This window comes from Leptosomus discolor, chromosome 20 (assembly GCF_034619465.1).
Source record: "Leptosomus discolor isolate bLepDis1 chromosome 20, bLepDis1.hap2, whole genome shotgun sequence".
Classification (NCBI taxonomy): Eukaryota; Metazoa; Chordata; class Aves; order Leptosomiformes; family Leptosomidae; genus Leptosomus; species Leptosomus discolor.
Window position 1 is genome coordinate 6,455,722 of NC_141410.1, and position 20,676 is coordinate 6,476,397.

Genomic DNA, 20,676 nt, shown 5'->3' on the forward strand with positions numbered 1-20,676 from the left:
GGGCTCCAAGAAAGAGCCAAGCATTCCTAGAGAGCACTATTTCCCGAAGCCTCACTCCCTTCAACTGACACTGTCTTACCAACAGCTAGGATGGAGTCTGAATTACAGGTCCATACAATGCCCTAGAAGGGGAGGATTCCCATTTCACTATTTGTACTTACGACTTCATGTTCCTGTCTCCCAGAAGAACTGGTAGATCACAGCCCAGATACTATCCAAACAGTATTTCTTCCTATGCTGCATGGTACCAAGGAACCTCTTGCAAGCAATTTCTTTAGCATTTATTGGTATTTTACCTTTAGTCAAGACACTTTCATTCTCTGAAGCATTTCACCTAATTTCTAGACAAACTGCAGCACACATGCAAAAAAGAAATGGTAAAATGCACACTGGCCTTTTCTGGACCATGAGATATTTTGTATGTATGTGTTCACGCATGTGATGGACAGAGAATGGGAGGTGAAAAGCAAAAGAGCTGGCTAATGTCCTGGGATTTCTTAGGGCAGGCGGTCCCTCTAGTTGCACAGCTTGACTTCCCCAGAGAGTTTTCTCAAGGAGAAACCAGCCATCGATCTTGGGACACACAACTTCCAGGACCGTTCCTTATCTCAGAACAGCTTCTGCCACGAATTCCTGAATGCGCTTTAATGTTTAAATTATTAAATGCATTAATGTATTTACATTATTCAAGTCTTATGTGCATTTTTCTAAGATAATTTATGTATAAGAGTTTGAATGTCCATGACTGTTAATGTCTACAACCCTTCCTGTTCATTATTGATTCTGGAAGGGAAAAAAAAAGGCAGTGTTTTAATGCCTTATTTTTAATGTATTAAGAGTCTGAATAAGTGCATTCTCTTTTTTCTTTTGTAATTTCATAATTTAAGTAGTGCATTTATTAAACTGACACAGTATGAATTGTGGTGAAGTCTGGCACAGGTCCATGCTGCCAACGCAGCCCAACCGACCATCACGCTACTCTGCAAATCAAGTACAAGCTCAGCTCCTCTTACACCAGCTTTTACTCCCTACCTGAAATCAGAAGGGACAGAGACTACAAAGAAATCTTTTAAAAATATTTTTTCTTTGCTATTTACATGGCTTTTCTCTGTCATCTCCATTTTAAGCCAGTGAAAGTTTTTTTTTATGCTATTGATGAACTCTTTTAATGCAAACCTGTGTTTTCAATGAGCTCTGACACACATACTGCAGTTAAAAAATTTCTACGTTAACCTTTTAAGCCCAGAAGCTCCAAAGCTCTTCAAAAATCTAAACTGAATATAATTTTGTTGTTTCTACACCACAGTTGCACACATCATAGAACCAAAAATTTGCCCAGAGCTTAATGTTCACAATCAAATTATATACAGGAATCAGGTCACCTCCACTGTTGAACCACAGTCACTTCTAGAGCAGAACGCAACAGCTATTCAGCAGTTGCTGGCCATCTTGCATGCCAATTTGGGACAAGAATGCTGTAATAGGCAACAGAAACTGCAAAAAAAATCAGCTAACACATAATAGAGCTACCTCCACTCACTCCACCCACACATAAATGGTGTTGTATGGACATGCACTTTATAGATAAATTATGTGTAAATGCCTTAGATGTTTAAAGCCAAAAATACTACTTTCAAAGTCCAGTTTTTACTGCCAGACAAATCCACTGCCAGCCGAGCCTACACAGAGCAACAGTGACACCCGATGGCTTCCAGCTTAACCTTCGGACACACGTTCCCCAGGAGAAGAATCCAGGGGCTCCATTTCCTCTGTCAGTATGGTAGCCCCAACTCAAATCACCTATCAGAGCATCTCATCAAGAAGCTGAACTGCAGAGAGATAAAACTTGCTGTACGTAGGCACTGTATGTAATTATGAGTGTGTGCATAAGTTTCACAGTACATTCTGCATAATTACAGCCTTGCCTGGCACAGTTGCCAGTGCGAGCATGAACACACACGCACACACATAATGTATGCACAATATTGTGCATATGGACTTGGGAAAAGACAGAGAACAGTGAAAGTTGCTGGCTGTTGTTTTAAGAGCTGACTCTGCCATTTCTAAGGTTAAGTTTGTGTTTTTTTGCTACTCATTACCATTCTTTAACTGTTACAATTTATATCAGCATATAATGTTAAATAATTACAGGGAGCGGAGCTCACTCTAGCGAGGATATAAATGCGCTGTGGGATTCTACAGATTTAAACAAATAACACTCACAGCAGGGGGTGAGCAGATGAATTAGCATTAATATCCTGCCTGGGAGATCCCAGTGCAGTGTTATGGCTTAAATACAGATCTTTTCTGTAACAGTCAATATGACAGCTACTAGCAATACAGCCCGGCACATTCACTAGTCAATATAGCAGCTGCAGCTGAAAGAATGCCCTTGTAATAATCCATACAGCAGCCAGTTAAAATAAATAACTTCCCTTTAACAGTCTATATCACAGCCAACTGCATTAAAACCTTCCCTTTTAAGGTCTATACAATAGCCAGCTAAATGGAAAAATTGGCATCCTTCTTGGCAGCTTCAGAGGGAAGTCAAGCATCAAATGGGCTAGGGAGTGAATTCTCCTCTCATCTCTTGGGGGACAAGGGGGGTCCCTTCCACATCATGCTGGTGGGGAATCCTGCAATGCTGCTACCACATTGGCAGTTTAAGTTTTGTGAGAAGATAATTTAAGCCTCCAAAGCCATTACTTCACTATCTTTCACAAGCAATTACTTTCACTTTAAAAAATAAAGACCAAACCCCATTTTTTTCCTGATCAGAATAATGAAGCAGGTAGCCACCGCTCTCCAGGAGGAGCCTGTGTTTCCTCAGAGTAAAGGCCATATGGTTTTTCTAGCACTTCTACCACGAGAGAGATGCCCCATCGCAGTCTAAAAGCAGAATCCGAGCTTGAACTCTGTTTGAAATCAGTAGCTACTTTTTCACTCTCTAACAAGAAGCAACAGGCTAAGGTAGGCTAGGAGTCTACCTCCCTTGGACTATATCGCAGCACTTCGTTTTGCAATAGCAATTGCAAAAGAACATAATACAAATCATGACAGAAACGGTTACAAAGCATCCAAATCTGAAAACTGAACTGGAGGAAAATCCATGACCACAACGACTTCTGTCACAAGGCCACTACATCCAGTTTTTACATCTAGGGTCAAACTCTGTTCTCACACACACAGGTTTTACACTGGTATGCCTCTATTCTTCTGTGCTAGAGTGGCTGTAGATTTACACTGCAAATTAACTGACCTGCAAAACAAACCTGTAGAACTTCGACAAATTAAAACAACACTTCCTGAGGCAAATTAGAAAGTAAAACACAAAAAAACTCATGAAGCACTTAATACTGAGCTTATAATTTACAAACTGTTGTACAAGCATAATAAATCTCTAGAAAATGAAATGTGTAGATATTTTCATATTTTCCACACTGCTAAGAGATTTTATTGATAGGAAATTCTGCCACTAAAATACTACATTTGCTAGCTTCTTATAAAAGAAAGGAGATAGATGACAATTTTGCTAGAAATTGGAATGATTAACCAGGAACCGCATTTATTCTTTAAAACTCCACAAATTAAAAACATCTGCCTGCTTTCCTTTTAAGAAACCTGTCCCTTTGGATATGTATTTAAAAATATAAACATAAACTAGGGGCCTACAATCCCACCAGATGTTTGGCACCTGGAGCCTTTTCAAGTAATTGATCAAGAAAATAAATATTTTTTCAAGTTAACAGGAAAAAATTATCTCTAAAGTCTTTCACATTGCCAATGCTTTAATGTATTTTATCTCAAGATTTTAAGGGAAGTGCAGCTACAAGCACATTCCAGCTTATAATCTCCCAAATTAAAAATAAGTACACACCACCCCTTACTCCAGAAGTCATGGTTTGAAGCTTTGACCATATTTTGCAAAATGACAGTTATTAAAAACAACAAACATGCATCACAGTGAGTCATCTGGTTTCCAACTTCTGAGTCAAAAGGGGCTGATTCCACACAAACTGAAACCTGGCTCTCCGACTACTTGCATGTTTAACGATTTGTATCTCTGCACCACAGCTTCAGAACAGGATGTGGAAGAAAAGAATGAAAAGGAGATGGGAGAAAGGGGAGGGGAGGGGAAGAGAAAAAACACTTCTTTACTGGTCCCAGTGTCATTGCAAATAAAGACCATGTCAAGATTTAAACCATAATAATGGAAAGGCTATAAAGGTCCCTGCTATAATGTTTCCTCTGATATTCCCTTTCATAAATGCTCTCTTTATGTTGCATGCTTTGCAATAATACATGTAATGTTTGTGAACTAGCCCCGCTGGGGAAACTGTATCATATGAAGCTTCACAGAGCACAACATTACAAGCTAGACAATTCATTTACCAGTTCCTCAACTTTTGCTAGCTGCACCTATCTTCTTCAAGAGAATGCAACAAACAGGAGGAGACAAATAAACTAAAGCAACCTCCAAATATGTTTGGCTGGAAACTGATGTGTATGTACCAACACACGGACATGCAGCACATCGTCACCTCCTCCTCCAACACAATATCTTTCTGGGTAAGACTAAAAGTCCCTTCCCAGATCCTACATGTATAAGCAAGACCCCTGAACTTGTTCACAGCTACGCCAATCGGATCAATAGCATCCTGAGCTTCCTCTTGGCAGAGACAGTGAAGAACATCAGTGCCAAGAGTATCTGCACAACAGACCCCTGCCAGCACCAGCGCAGTGAGGCTCCTGACGGCAGCGCAGGAACACAGGCGCAGGGGGTACTGGCTGCAACACCTTTCATTTTGCAAGGGCCCAGCACCACTCGTTCACTTCAGGTAACACAGGCGGCTGCATGGAGCTCAGCTCTGCCTTCCCAGAAGGAACGAGCATCAGCAGCCCAAGGCACCCGCGTGCCTGGCAAGAGAAGCACAGGGAAGAAGACCACCTCTGTAAGAATTTAGGGTCAGACTGGAATCCCATGGGGCTTTACTACTGAATTTCCCAAGTGACCTGGTACCACTACTTTGAAGCATACTGGGTATTTGGTAGCTGGCCATTACAGTGAGAACTAAGTCCAGCTTTACAGGATTGTGGCAACCTGATGTCGAGAAAGGAGTCGTCAAAAATAGAGTGTCGGGGGGGGGGGGGGGGGGCAGGCTCATCTCAGTCTTGACTGTAATTCTCAATCACTGCACAGAAAGTATTTATATCCTGTTGGCAGCATGTGTAACCAATGCGACTCTTCGTGTCAGAGCTGTCAATTATGGGCTTGACTTATGAGGAAAGATTAAATGAGCTAAATATGTACAGCTTGGCTAAGAGACCAGGATGGGGGTGGGGGAAAGGAGAAATGATGTGATAACTGTCTGCAAACATCTGAAGGGTGCAGATGCTTAAGGAGGAAAGGAATCACTTAGGGTGGCACACAAAACAAACAGGAGAAGCAAACTGGAAGGAAGACACAGAAATTCTCACTGTATAGCAGGGAAACTCCATACTAACAAGATGTACTCTGGTGTAGAATTGTATCCCAAGGAATAGCATCATTCAGGCCATTCAGATGCTTGACAAAACACTATGAAGTTGACAGCAGAGGAAAATCCTGCTCTGACCAAAAGGTAACACACATAATGTAAAAAGTGGGGCATGTTGTGAGTGTGGCTGATGATCTGAAGCTCTCTCTCTTGCTTCTCTCCAGCTGTAAAATCCTTTTACTAAAAAGCTATGCATATTTTCATTGTTACTTTTCCAGAAAGGCAATTGACAAAGTAGCAGTGGTGTGTTATGGAATCGCAACTGGGAAGAGGACATGGTCTGTACAATGACAACAAGGAGAAGAGCTGTGTAAACACGCATACAAAACCAAAACTGAAAAAAAACCAAACCCAAACTATTAAAATGTTTGAAAGGATTTGCAATGTAAGCGACATACGGAGAAATACAAGAAACATGAAAAGCAAGGAAAGTCTCTTCTCCATTAAGTTGGTTAGGAACTCCAAATCCAAGAATTACACCAACGCTCAACTTCCTAGTTTGGCAAATCTTGGTTCCGAATGCTGGCATCAGAAGTATCTGAAGGATGTATTCCTGTGCACCAAAGTTGCCAAAAGCTCTTTCAAGTTCTCGAAAAAGCCATTCCGCCTTTTGTGCCCCAGCTACCTTACTTTTTAACGTAAAGATGCAACATATCCTTTGCTCTGAGGCACAACAAAGACGTCATTTTTTCTTACAGCATGATCTCCCAGGTAAAAGTAAGAGGAAGCCAAGAAGTGAAGAAAGATATCACCTGTAAGCAGCTATAATCCTGTCCGAATCACTAGTTGTCACTAGACTCTTTTCGATCGCAGTAACAATGACACAGACAGCATCTGGATATGGGCAAAAGGAGTCCAACTGCTCAGTGGTAAGAGGAAATAAGGATCTCTAGCAACACTTTCCAGATTGAGAATTTAATAATGTAGAGTCAAGAGGCATTCCAAAGAACAAGTCTCCTGCATAAAGTTATTTCAAGAAGCCAAAAAGGCAGACACTCCTGTGAAGTGCTTAAGCTGGTCCCTCCTCGCCTTAAGCAGAACGAACTGTGGGCCATTGCTGCCCTCTACAAGTTGTTCTGCACATAGCATATTTTCCACACACATGTAGCTGAAATGATACTATTACCTCCCCTTGACCCCGTAACCCATCATTACCAAAGCGCACTCTGTGCAGGCACCTCTTCGCTGTGTGCCGTCACCTGTTTGAAATTAATAGGTACACTTCCCAACAGCTGGGATGCACAGAACAAAGTGCTCCCAATTTTTCTGAGCGGGCAAAGAGCTGGGCTGCCAACTGATACAGAACAGCCAGGTAATAGCAATGCAGGCCATGATCTGTAAAAAATTGTTTGTAGGTGTAGCATGTTTAGACCTCCAAAATATCATGTGAACATAAAGGAAAAAAAATTCATTTTTCTCAAAGGGAAAATATCAAGTAATGTTAAGTATTTCCTAACTCTGTGCCAGTGTTTTTTTCCAATGTCACAAAGCACTGTAGCTTCCATTTTACCTTCAGTGAGAGACCTGGGATCTCTCGAAGTCAAAGAAGTTAAAGAAGATTCTAACTGAACACTAGGACTTTAATTTCCCTGCATATTTTGTAAAGAACAACTTTGATTATTACAACTATTTTAAAACCATCTTAAAAGTCTTCTGACCAGTAATGTTGGCTTATCTGAAAAGCAAGTAGGAATTGCTATCAGGGCTCTCTTCTCCACAAGTGCACAGAAAAGATTATAAGCTGCTAACTAACCTGGTAGTAACAGAAAATGATGGTACCTATCCTAGTTGTTATGCTGCCTCACCCGCCGGCTCCAAAGTGTCGTTTAACCTGTAAGCTCTTAGGGACAGGCAAAGCCATTATTACATTCTGTACAGTCTGATAGGGTCTTAACCTGCTTTGGCCTGTAACTGCTGCAAATTTCTAGCTTTCATACATTATACAGGATTTATATATATAATGGGATATAACAGAAGTGATACTCCAAACCATTATAGTACATCCTTTTTCAAAACTGAGATTTAAAGGAATTCCAAGAAAACTTTCCTATTGACCTCAGATGGGCAATTTAACTTGATGTGACAGTGTTCCTCTAACTATGCTCAGGAAGTAAATTTGCATCTGTGTGCTTTGCACATATTAACATATTTGTCTCAATCAACCGAGTAAAAGCAATCGACAGATCAAGTGACTACATTTTGCATGAACAACAAAAGAAGTCAGTGAACACGCAGAAGTAAGAGACAAAAACAGGCAAACACCAAAAAATCTCAAACTTATCAGAAGGTCAAACACAAGAGAGGTCTGCTTAGTAAATCACAGAATTCTCTTTGCAGCAAACCAAAGGATATTGTGTAAGGCAGTCACACACCTCTGGCTCCCTGTTCCTGGCCCAATAAAACCAAAATCTGCACAGCGATTGCCCTCCACAACCTGATGGAATTATTGTCCAGCACTGGGAATCCACAGCCACACATTCAGGACCTCCCCAACCAAGCTGAAGCATTATCACACCACTAGGGTTACTGCCTGTATGGGAGGTCACAAAGCTGATAGTCTCTCTCTCTCCTGCTGACAGTGGTAAATTATCCTGACTAATGTTTCACTGGGGGCTATAAGTTGGTTGCCTACTGACTCTGGCTGTCTGGAAATCCCCCCTGGATAGATTTACTTTTAGAGAATCACTCCGTGTAGGCCACCACTCCGAACAAACCTGTTGTGGCAGACAGAAAATTTGTACAGTGAACAGATATAAATCTTGTCTCAAACAATAAAGGGTGAGAAAATGGAAAGCAAAAGTGTGATGGGGAGGAATAGCGGCCTCTTCATAAGAAGAAGGACGTGGGTTCTCAATGTGCCCAAAGATTGTTCATAAAAAGTGCATTTCGAGTACTCTTAACTAACATTAGCCCCAACAAGCTTTCTCAAATCTTGTGACACAGTTCTGTAACCTTTCCTCCTTCTCACATATGGTTCTGTTTACATGGTTAAACACAACAGTATGGTTAGTGTTAGGCTCCGTCAACTTCTAATTACACCAGTTAGAGCTAAAAGTAGTCAAACTTAAAATCTCAATTGCAAAGCTCCTTAGAAACCTAAATGAAATTCTCTTTAACTACAGTCTATTTAAGAGGAAGCTTAACAGAAGAGATAAGGTTTAAAAGGAGGCAACGAAACAGAGAGGATCTAATAATTCTATTGGCCATCACTGAATGCTAAGCACCCAAACCGAGGCAGCTGAGAAAAGATTAAGTAACTGTCCAGTTTCAGTTTCAAAAGTTTTATCCATTATAAACATATATCACAATTTTTACTGGTTTACTTCCAAGGAAACCTAGCAACTGAACACAAAAAATGTAGAGGAACTAAACACGCCCATAACCAAGCCCCAGTCATGGCTTCAATTTGAGATCTCAACTGATGGTTCAGGAAAACAAAGACAGATACAAACAGCGAATGTGTTGAGCATGGACATACTGACTGACAGGACTTTGTGCCTGTGGGTACACAATGGATATAGAAATGTCAAGTCTCTTCCGCTTTCCATTTTTTTCATTACTCCTCAATCACCAGAAAAGTAGCCGAAACCAAGAAAAGGATGAATTCAAGAAGTAGCAGTATACCACGATCACTTTTGAAAAAAGTATTGCCCATGCAAGGCTAGAGGCTTTTCCAAAGACATAAAATGGGCAGAATGAAGCCCTTGAAACAGAAATTCGCTCATTTACCATGACAACAGACTAGGTCTCACATCTATGCCACCAACTTGCTGGACGCACCTGGCTAAACAGTTAACCTGTATATCTCAATTAGTTTTTCTAGAAAATGGAGGTAACACAGACATATTCCCTAAACACAGTAATTAATGTCTGCAGAGCATTCTATGATGTTTGCATAAAAAGGGGTGTTAAAAGTACTACGGCCAGTATCATCACCCTTAAAAATTTGAAAATCAGTTTAACAAAGGGTAGGGAAAAGCCATGAGGGCTCCAGCCCATCCCAAGAAACTCTACACTAATTACTATAGCAGCAGAAATTCTTGTTGCCTTGTACCTTTCGACAGCCTGTAAAAAAGGGAATAAAACGTCCATATTTCAGTGCTAACTGCTATCATCTGCAGCAAGAAACAGAAAGAAACAGCACATGCTAAGCATAAAGTTACATAATCCTGCAAAAGAAAATACCCTGCTCCTCATACTATGATCCAGGGATTTTGTAACTTATTCAGAAATCAAGAGAGTGTTTTACCTTTACAACCAGTACTTTTATGTTTACAACTAGTACTTCTTCCACATATCAAGCACCAGCAAGGGAACAAGTATGTTTTGTGACAGGAAAACACCAAAAAAAACCCAAACAACAAACAAGCAGCATGTGGAAAGGCCTCACTTACAAGCTCTGCTTCCTTAGGTTCTTCCTACAACCCAGGCTCATGTTAGAGGCTCTCATATATACAGCCTTCATAGCTGCAATTTAGACTGCAGCAGATTCGGCAGAAAGCAAAGGCCAACGGTAAACATATTCAAGCTCATGAAAACATCTCAAAAGCAGCATAGTATGGTTAACAAGTTAAAAGAGAAGCAAAAAAGACAATGTAATTACACTACAGAGAGAAATTAGACCAAAGAAACAAAGTTTCAAGAAAAGGGGCTTTTGTAATGCTTTAACCTCACAGAAAGGGGTTCTGTCCTATGTAGTTACATCTTTTGCACAGCCCAGGACTTTGCTCTGAGCGGCTGCAAAAAGACAAACCTATTCCAATTCCACAAGTGTTCAGAGGATTATCGGAGGTGGCTGCACATACAAGCAGGAAGGGATGCAGCAGTGTGCACTGATAAGCTGGACTCAAGGAGAAGCTGAGCCCGCACTGACGATGACAAACGTGGCTGTAAACAGCAGCAGAGCGAGATGCTGACACTCTGCTAACGCAAGGTTACACTTCCCACTATGGAGCTACACGGCAAATTTTAATGGGCCAAGACCGACAGCCAGGGAAATGAGTGTCCGCTCTCTGCTGCAAAAATTATAGCTTTGCCCATCCCCCTCCAACTCATTCTCCACTGTCAGTACTGTAACACAACGACCTCTTATTAGGCAGTATTTTTCAATTGGGACAGTTTATTGTAAGGCACTGGATAACTCAAGGGATTAATGGCATGGATGTGGAGTCTCTTATCTCCAGTTTGGTAGTTCAAAATACCAAAAGTGGGTTGAAGCAATTAGGAGTGTGACGTGAGTTTGTAGGGCTCCATTCTGAAGGCCTCAGTAAGGCCATGAACCTTAGAAGGTATGTCCTGAAGACCCAAAATGCAAGACACAATATGATATGTCAGATTGCATCTGCTATATGATCTTGCAGAACGCTGATCTTCTCTTGCAGACAACTAGAAATCATTGCTTCTCCTGGACTCCTGTTGAAAGCAGCAGGCTCTCGGGGTACAGAGCACACAGAAGACAGTGCCACTGAGCACACAGCAGAAAGTATTTAGCACCTTGCAGGATACAGTGCCCATTAGAATCACAAATTCAATGCAAAACCAGCTTAGTCTATCATGACATTTGCTGATACAATGCAAGATGTTTTAATTCTACTGCTTTCTCACACTTGTGGCTAACAGTACTGATACGTTCCAAACAGGTCTCAGTCTTATGAAGCACTGAGTACTTTCAGTTGCCAATTAAGTCAAAAAAGGTGAGGGGGATACAGAGCAGAATTTGGTCATGAGATTCTTTCCTCCCTCCTCTGGATTCTGTAGTCTTCTTCAACCGCTTAACACCAGATTTGAGGTCAGCAATGATATGCCTGAGCACGTGGCTTTCCCGTACTGAGCCATTTGCTGGATTCAGGCCACAGTTTGTTCTGGCGTTTCCATAAACATTTTTATGACATGGCGCCATGTGCCTACAAGGCTGCTTTATGGACTGAGATCTACTGCGTGCATTAGAAGGCAGCATGCATGATCCCGGCTACAGAGAAGCCACAGTAGTGTGGTGGAAGTTAGGTCATCTGGCTCACAGAACTGAACTGCTCATTTAATAAGGCTTCTACAGATACTCAGCTGGAAGCAATAATGACTGCAAAGCAAACGTGACAAAGACTGTGAGAGTTTAATACAAAGAAAAAAAATTAATGAAAAAATGAGAAAACCTCCACCTTTCAAAGGGCTCTAATTAGCTCACATGCAAGACTCACCATTGTGAGAGTAAAGTTTGTGTTGGAGTTCTTTAAATGTAGATGTATTTTTATGTGGTAGGAATATACACCTATACAGAAAGATACACAACTGCTATGTGCTTCCTCTGAGTGATTCTTCAGTTGCGTATACAGTAAGAAATTAATTAAATCAAAGGTAATGTTAGAATCTGCGTTGAGCAACAGAACCAACTGTTGACCAGCACAGGCTGTGATGATCTGCTGCCTGTTATGACCTTCCTAAGGGGGAGAAATAAAGAACCAACCCCCCCAAAAAATCAAACACCAAACCCATCACAAAGTACATGGTATCAATAACAACTTCAGGTAATCTCACATACAAATGTTTACGTGATTAAGGATGGCACAGTGTTCCTAGAGAGATTTTCACTGCAGAACTTAACAGAATTCATGAACAGCCCTTTCATTAGATGCATTTTACTGATCCTTCACAGTTCACATCTCTCTCCTTTAAAAATCATCTCCTGGATTCTCCAGATAAGAGTTACAAGGTAAAAACACTTTGATGTGGCCAGTACCACACCATCATGGAAAGTACTTGAGCCTTCTCACTGCAAACAGCTTATATTCACCATGATCACTAAATTAAAGCCAGAGAAGAAACTCAATTAGAGATTTATACGTTTAGGAGAATAACACGGGCTAAGAATTTTGGCAGGGTTTGGACCGAGCTATAGATGGCTGAAGAGGAAGGAAAAAAAGAAAAAGAAGGTTGTAAAAAAAATATACTGCAGCTTCAGAGTGGTGGCTCACTTCCCACACTGCGTCATAAAAAACAAAGCAGGGTTCTCTCAGTTATCCTCATACACAAAGAATCCCAGAGCTCTTTCCAAAACGGTTCTAGAGTGAAAACACTGGATCACATGCACTGCCCGCTGCCAGACACTTCTAAGCTCACCCTGAGTGCATCTGAATGCTTGAGTGAGGTCTCTGAGCAGCAGAGGATTTTTTTATTAGACAATAGCACTAAGAATGTCAGGCTAAATGATCCTGCACAGGTCTTTCTTCAGACTCTTTACTCAATAAGCACCGATCAAGAGCACAGACTGCACACACTTAGGACAGGCGGTCTGTGCTCAAGGACAACTCAGAGGCCTCGGTGAGGCATGTCTAGCCCCAGACAGACAGGGGGTTATGGCTACAGGTCAGAATTCAGAGGTCAACAGCATGGCAACATAAGAGAGTTTACACCTTTTTCACAAAGCACCAGCTCCTTAAAAAAGCAAACCAATGGATGTAAATGATGCAGCAAAGAGAACAACTCATGTATATTATATTATCAGCAAGAAATTATGTGCCGCTGCTTGAAGAACTTACCAGTGGCTCCCGAGATGCTGCATTTTCAGGTGCCGGGCAGGAGCCAGCCTGTAAAGCAAAAAGAAGAGTGAGGTTACATTGCCACCTGATGGACACAATCAGAAATGCTTGTCTGTTAAGACCGCTCTTCCTACGAGCAGGATTTAGGCAGACACACTTGTTTCTGCTATCAGTAGCAGTTCTGTGATGGACAAAAAGGTCAGAATTACAGAAAAAAAAAAAAACGTTCCAGCAGTCCTCATTTAAACAACCGAATTCCTGGAATCTGCAGAACTTGCTTTAGCAGTTAAGAGCCAGAAAGACTACTGAGAGATGTCATGAAAGAAATGTTCACCCTAACTCAAATTCCGAAATACACAGTGCAGTGAGCAAACACAGCATAAACCTGGGACTCCCTCTGCTAAACTCTCGGCTGTGACACCTGTCACACCGAGTGGTACAAGACAGGATATTGTCATCATATACGAAATAAGGGTAGTACCTCGCCTGTCTCAAAGGGACCTGATGAGTCCTGGACATCCACAAAGAATTCTGTGATACTGAAGGGAAGAAAGGCTGAAGCAGCCCAATGCTATTGAAGTGGATGCAAAAGTACCTCACACCGATTCCATGGTTCACTTTCTCCCCTCCAGGACTAAACTTAATTTGACACCGAGCTTCTCCCATTTCTGAGATCAAGTAATGCACCCTTTGTTTTCTGCACTACTCTTCTGAAGATTTCAAAACAACTATGATTTAATTAAACCTCACAAAATGCCATCAATACCAGCACCATCCTTGTTTCCCACATAATTAAGAGACACAGTTTTAGGGCAGATGCTGAACGCCTTACCTTGCACACTAGGAAAGGGTGGTACACAGGAGGAAAGTGAAACTATTTGATTAAAGCAGGACAGCAAGCCAAAGACCAGACCAGACTTAAAATTCAGGAGCTTCCACCCTCCAGGCTCACCTGCAGTTTTGCTCATATTCACTTGCTCATCAAGAACAGGCATAACAATTTAGCATAATCTCATGTTTTAGCGAATTACTCTCTGGGCTTTTCTTCACTGCCAAAAAAAAAAAGCAGTTTGATCTCTGTGTAACTAGCATATATCAGCTCTCCCATGGCAGAGACACCTAAGTTTTACCATAAAATAAACTTATCTTGGTCAATCATCTACTTTCCAATAAGACTCACATGATGTTAAGATGGTCTAAACCATATTGCCTTTACTGTGGTTTTTTTACTTAGGAGAGGTGACACATACTGGTTAACTCAAAGGTAAAAAAAATGCAGTTTTATTAGTAATGAAGACAAGTTTTTAGGCTCAGTTAGAAGAAAACGGATCCTACTCATTGAGTATAGGGTAAGATAAAACTTTCAAGTTACAGCATAAAGGTCCTTAAGTAACTTTTTGTCCTCCAATAGTATTCATCACTTTATGAAATATACCACACCTTCAAAGCATCTCAAGATTTTTTTTCCCAATGCACGCAAAAAATATAGATAAAAATAAGTATTTACCACAAGAGGGTGCCAGAAACTCAAATATACTGGAACTCGCTGCTTCCAGACATAAGCATCACAACCAGGGCCCAGCCAGATCTCACAGCTAGGCAGCGATTCTCTAGAGAGGCCCTCAGGCTTTTCATGTGCAGTCATTGTCATTTTTGTTACTCCACTACATATCTGCAAAAATTCCAGCCACTAAGAATTCACTCGACATAACCACTGCAAATACAGTTTGAACACAATACTAGAAGTCGCACTGCCTGGTCTGTCTGTAGCGGAGAAAATGCTGTGTGGTACCAGGAAAAGGTCACTTCTCTCTTCAACCTTGTCACCGGCTTCCCATTTTTATATGCATTGTACATCTGCTTTCAAAATTTTTATAGCTAGATGAAAGAAAAATAATGAACTGTCTCAAGATCCATCCACGCCTCCACAAATATGGAAAGCACATGAGAATCAACACAAGAATATGGCTCGCATGATTTATTAGTAAGTTAATTGAACTTGTTTAGGTTGTGGATAAACTTACTTGGTTCATACGCTCTATTTTTTTCTTCAGTCAAACCCCAGGACTAACGCAGTTCTCTTACTGTGGCTAATACGCTAAAATATTGGGGCCTGATTCATAGCACACTGAAGTCAAAGAAAAGAGTCTCATCAAATTTAGTTAGCACAGGGTCAGAACTGCTTAGAAGAGGCAGACAAAAAGCAGCACAGATAAAATTAGTGTCGAATACTTCAAAAAAAGTACCTATAGCTGTTAACTACTATTTCCATGGAATTGTTCCATCAAGCCACTTGCGTTAAGTGTTGACTTTTCTAAGAATATATGTCATTTGCTTTTCTGCAGCGTGTTTCAAGGAAAATTCAAAGCATTTTAACTACTTAAGCTGACTTTGCAAAGAGAAAAACTACAGATGTGTGGTGCAAAAGTAAAGTCACAAAGGCACAGATGAAGAAACAAACCACCATAGAATTCATATCCGCAGAAAATTCCCAGAGCATTCTAAGTACCAGAGCTTGTATGTTCTGCCCCGAGGAGCTGCACTAGTATTTACAGACAGTTACTCTACACAAAATTTGGCCAACCTGGAAAACTGCCCAAAGAAGGATTTGAAATGAAGCCTAGGTTACTGCAAGAAAAAATCTGTTATATTGACAGGTGAGAGTCTTGGTCCTGAAGACAAATACTCAAAACTTCTGATATGTGCTTGTACATAACCTGATGACAGAGATTAGATTAGCTGGATAATTTATGGTACTTCGACTGCATTGTCCAAAGCTACCAATGTTTTAAAGAGATCTGCATTTTCACTCCTGCAAGACTTCCAAGCACAAGGCACAGTGTAACAGCAAAGGAGCTGGTCTTATAAGGCAGAGGACAGTGACAGTGACCCTCCAGAACATGTTAGCTCTGAGAAAAGTCAAGGACGATTCCAACCTTTCCACGCAATGGCTGTTCAATAGCCTGTATTTAATGAAAACAATGGACATCACAGTCCAGAGACCATTTATCTTCACCATAAACCATCTTTTAAGGCAGAGAATCCAGAGACTTAACAGTCAAGAGCTATGGGCAAGCGGTGAGGAAAGTTTACCTACATATTGACTAACAGTGCAGCTTAAGTTTCTGGAGCAACAAATCGGGTGTCTTTCAACATCTTTTAAACTTGCTTTAACTACTCCCTTACATGAAGAAAAAATGCAGCTAGATGGTAGACTCAATCCCAAGTGGGTATAATGAAGCTTTAGAATGAAAACAAGTGAGATTTGGGCCTTTGTACTCTGCTTGCTCCCCCACTAAACCACATGTAAGAACATTACCAAGCATGAAAGTTGTTGGGCGCCAAAGTGTTCTGTTCACCTTATCTTGCCCTTTCTCAGTCTTTTACATTAAATTTATATGTAGTCTGGTTTGAGCATAGTGAGGCTCCCAGCGTTATAAAACAAACAAAAGAATCCTACACAGAATCCACTCTACCCATCCCACCTCAGTGGCTGCACTACTATTTTGCTACCACGTCAAATTCAGCCATGGACTTGAGCAATCTCAAGCCTTGTATGTCTCGCACAGACCAGCTACATTCTGACCTCCAGGCTACAGGATTCTCAGCTTCTGCGCATAATTGTACAGATAATTAGGTATTATTTTTGTGTCCCAGACTAAGCAGCATGGAAAAGTTTAGACATACTTATCTAAATCAACAACATTACTGCCAATTAATGTTAAAGAATTTCAATTTCTCTCACACTACTGGGATTTATGGTTAAATGGAATACCAGAGGACTGGGTTGTGGCTGGCTGAGCCAAGAAGATTCACATAATACACTGCCAAAGCATTCGATGTCAAAGAAATACTGATAGGCCAGAAAAATCAGGTTTCGGTTATCCTGTTCCGAGGCTATACCATCACCTTGTTCTTCCCTTTCCTTTACTGTAAGGAATAGTAACAGAGAGACGGGATCTTTTCTTCTGTTTAGTTTTTAGTAAAGACATTGCTAAAGGCCCAAGGAACACAATTTCTAAACAAAATCAGTATTTTAAAATCTCTGGTAGAAATATTTATTGATTTTAGAATATAATTCTATGTAAATTATTTCATCTGAGCTGAAACACTCCCCCCACCAATGCTTGAGGCAATATATTAATTCATAAGAATGAGAAAATTAAACTAAGAAAAATGGATAATAAGCCAAAAGATATCTGACTCTCCTTTTCCAGCATTTAAACTGACTAGATTTGTAATAGAAAACATGATAGGACCCAAACATAAACATGTTAAGCAAGGCAGTGCAACTACTCACAGCCTTCTGTTGAATGCTTGGCAATGAATAAACAAACATAATCAGTGGTAGAAAGTAAATATTTTTTTAATTCTCTAAACATTTAGTGTGCAATGGGGACAGCGTTTTACACACACTAACTGTCAAAACTCTGTAAGAGGAGTGGCATTTACATTCTGCTAGACTAATAAAGATATTTTCATTGTTTCGTTTTATTCCAAAATTGCCCCCCTAAGAATTCATCTACTGCACTCTTTATTCTTCAATTACACCTCCTTTTTCTGGCCAAAGCTGCAAGATTCTCTCAAATGCCATCCAAGCTAACAGAATTTGAGAGCACTGAGCACTCCTCAGCTGGAGTTCTGGAGGAGGAATGGGCAGCCAGTGTAAGACACCTACTGGACGGAGAAGACAGGGATATCTGTCAGCAGCAGGCACCCACAGCCCTGGGCAGCCAGCACAGTCCTTGGGTCGCCACACGAGCACAGTGTGGGAAGCAGGAAAGCCAATGTACAAGCAGGGCTGCTCCTGCTGGGTGCGTGGCGGGGTAGATCTTAGTGCGGCTACCCTCTGGCTGAACTTGAGCATGACCTCACGTACGTGAAGCACGGCAGACCACCAGAGCTGGCCTTTAAACAAACCCTGCCACTAATGAAGTCATGACAGGAGCCAAAAGGGCTCCTCAAAAAGAGCCCAAACCCTTAGGATCCAACATTTTTGCAAACAATGCGACAGAATCTGGCAGGGGAGCAGTTAATTGACCATTTTCACCCACAGTGGCTTCATACCAGCTCCTTCCTCAGAGGAGCTGACAGAAAATAGTTTCTCAGTGGTGAAAAGTTAACTTTGCAGCCTGGGTACTCTGCCTTGCTTCAAATTCTTCCTGATTTAGAAAGCAGCACAAGCATTAACTCACCTATGTTCTCTACAGACAATGCCTGAAAAACTCTCTACATTACACGTAAGAGTTACCGTTCCCATTTTTCACTATGGAGACAGTGACAGAGTGACTTTCACCTCCTTAATTTTAAAAGCCAGGGGGTGCTCTGGCTACATTTGAGGCCCGTGAAAAAGCAAGACTTTTCCATTTCCAAACATCAAGCCTTCTTTTGAGGTAAAGCAACACTAAATAAATGGTAAAAAAAAAAAAGAGTGCAACAGGAGGATACTATATCCTAACTCAAGCGAACTTGAATGTTTCTCAGGCAACCATATTTGCCAATTAACCAGATTTCTTTCTCAGAAACCTCTAGTCAACTGCCTTGTAGATTGCCCAAGTGGCTTACGGACCAGTCGCGGGTTGTTTCAGGTCTCCTCATTCTGAAAGCATTCACTCGAAGCACGAGGAATGGACTGTAACGCCTGCACCTCAAACCACAACTGATGAAAGCACGTGGCCAATGCAAAACTGCCCAGCAAGCCTACTGTGAGTTCAGCAACTTGGCCTTTCACAACCTCGGAGGAGATTTGTGCTGGTTAGTCAGAGTATGAATTTTATGTAATTTGTTTCTATTTCAGTTTAGTCCAACAATGTTCCCTACAAACTCAGCCTCCTCAGCCCAAAATAAAAGGATCAACAGAGAGGTTCACAGTGATGTAGTCAAATCTGGACAGATTTCAATGATTGCACATAAAAGTGTGTCACTGGCAGACTTTGCTCTGTTTTCTTCCCTGTTGCTGAAACAGCCAGACCTTTCATCTCCTGCGGGCTGCAGGAGGGCCCTCTGCAGCCACCTAAAGGATTGTACAGAATTCCATTGGTATCACACACTCAGGAGTCTGTCTGAGATACTGGTGAGACGACAGAGCTGCTAGGAGGTCACTAAACGTGAGGTAGGTAGAGTTTGCAATGAAATACAAGTTACCCTGGATCACGGGCAAGCCAATGCGAGTGACCAGAAACCTATGCTGTATATAACTACTTCACACTTCCGTTTTTCCCACTGGCTCCCTCATTCATTCCAGGTCCCAGTTTAAAAATATCTGAAGCTTTTAGTATGTTTTTTGAGCATGCACTCGAGCCAGTGAACTTACATCTCTCTTCTACCCTCCCCATTCAGTTTTTGGCCATGCTTATACAACATCTGTCACCGCTTTGCCCTTTTATGCTGCTGGTTCAAGGATCTTTCTTCCTCACAGTTGCAAGGCAGAAACACCACTTTGTCCAATTGGTACTACATCTCATTCGAAACACAAATTGCCTCCTTTCTCTCTGGCTGTGCTCCATCCCCCCTCCCCTCCCCAGTCAAGTGCTTTATTGAGTTTCACGTACAGACCCTACAATGAAAGCACGGCGGCTGCCCAGGGGCCTCTTCCAGGCGGACCTGGGCTGTCTGGGAAGCGTGCCCCCGTCAGCCCGGGCCACACACGGCGCAGGACACTGAGCTGCAAAACCGACTCCCCCGAGATGCGAAGCTCCACCGGTGCTGCCGGGCACACAGGGTGACACCAGTGCCCGGCGGCACAGAGCCGCCCAGCGGGGCGCCCTGGCCCTCCCCAGCACAGACCGCCCCCCCCCGGCCCTGACGAGGCACCACGGTTTCACCCGGGCCGCAGCCCCCCGCCGCTCCCCCCGCGCCAGGCTGGCCAGGGGCAGGCAGAGGACAGGGCGAAACACGGCGCACCTCAGGGAGCCGCTGTCACCGAGGCCCTCCCTCCGGTGCCGCTGCTCTCGCCGGGGGCGCCCGGGCTTCGGCGGCGGGAGCTGAGGCGGCGGCGGGAGCTGAGGCGGCGCGAGCCGCCCCCTCCCCCCCTCAGTGACCGGCACGACAGGTGCGGGGGCGGGGGGCGACTGGCGGCAAGGCCGCGCGCGCGCGCGCGAGGGGAGGGAGAGCGGAGTGGGCCGGCGCCGCCGCGCGCGCCCCCCACCGCCGGCCGCGGCGGGAGAGGGGGTGCTTGCGGGGGGGGGAGGGGGGTGTGCAGGGGCGCGGCGCCCTCCCCTCGCCCGCTTCCCCGCGGAAGCAGCGGCGGCGCCGGCGGCCTCGCCCCACCCCGCCCCGCCCGTCCGTCCCCTGCCACCCCCTGCCCGAGCCGAGCGGGCAGAGCGCCGGCCCCGTTTACCTGGCTGGGCTGCTCCGCTTGCTCCGAGGAGGCCATCTTTCCAGGCCCGGCTAATCCATCCCCGCCCAACCGATGGAACGCCCTCACCGCCGTTTCCGCGCCCCCGCGCGGCCCCACCGGCTCGCGCTGCAGGCAGAACGAGTCGAACGCCGATTTACCGATGTGCTCCGCCGGCGGCGGGGAACCACTCCTGACATGAGTTTCCGGCCTCTGCGGCCTCCCGTCGGGGAGGCTCGGGGCGGCGCTGCGGAGAGCAAGCCGCAGGCTG

At 43.1% G+C, this 20,676-nt stretch overlaps 1 protein-coding gene across 1 annotated transcript in view; it reads right to left on the reverse strand.

Annotated features, from left to right (window-relative positions):
* PEX14 (peroxisomal biogenesis factor 14) overlaps positions 1-20,444 on the reverse strand; it is a 78,174-nt gene extending 57,730 nt beyond the window's left edge. Inside the window, exons 1-2 of the mRNA XM_086476036.1 lie at positions 20,409-20,444; positions 13,070-13,117 (exon numbers count right to left, since the gene is read on the reverse strand). Coding sequence (XP_086332162.1) covers positions 13,070-13,117; positions 20,409-20,444 — 84 coding nt within the window. The remainder of the gene's footprint in view (positions 1-13,069; positions 13,118-20,408) is intronic.
* Between the last annotated feature and the right edge of the window lie 232 nt (positions 20,445-20,676).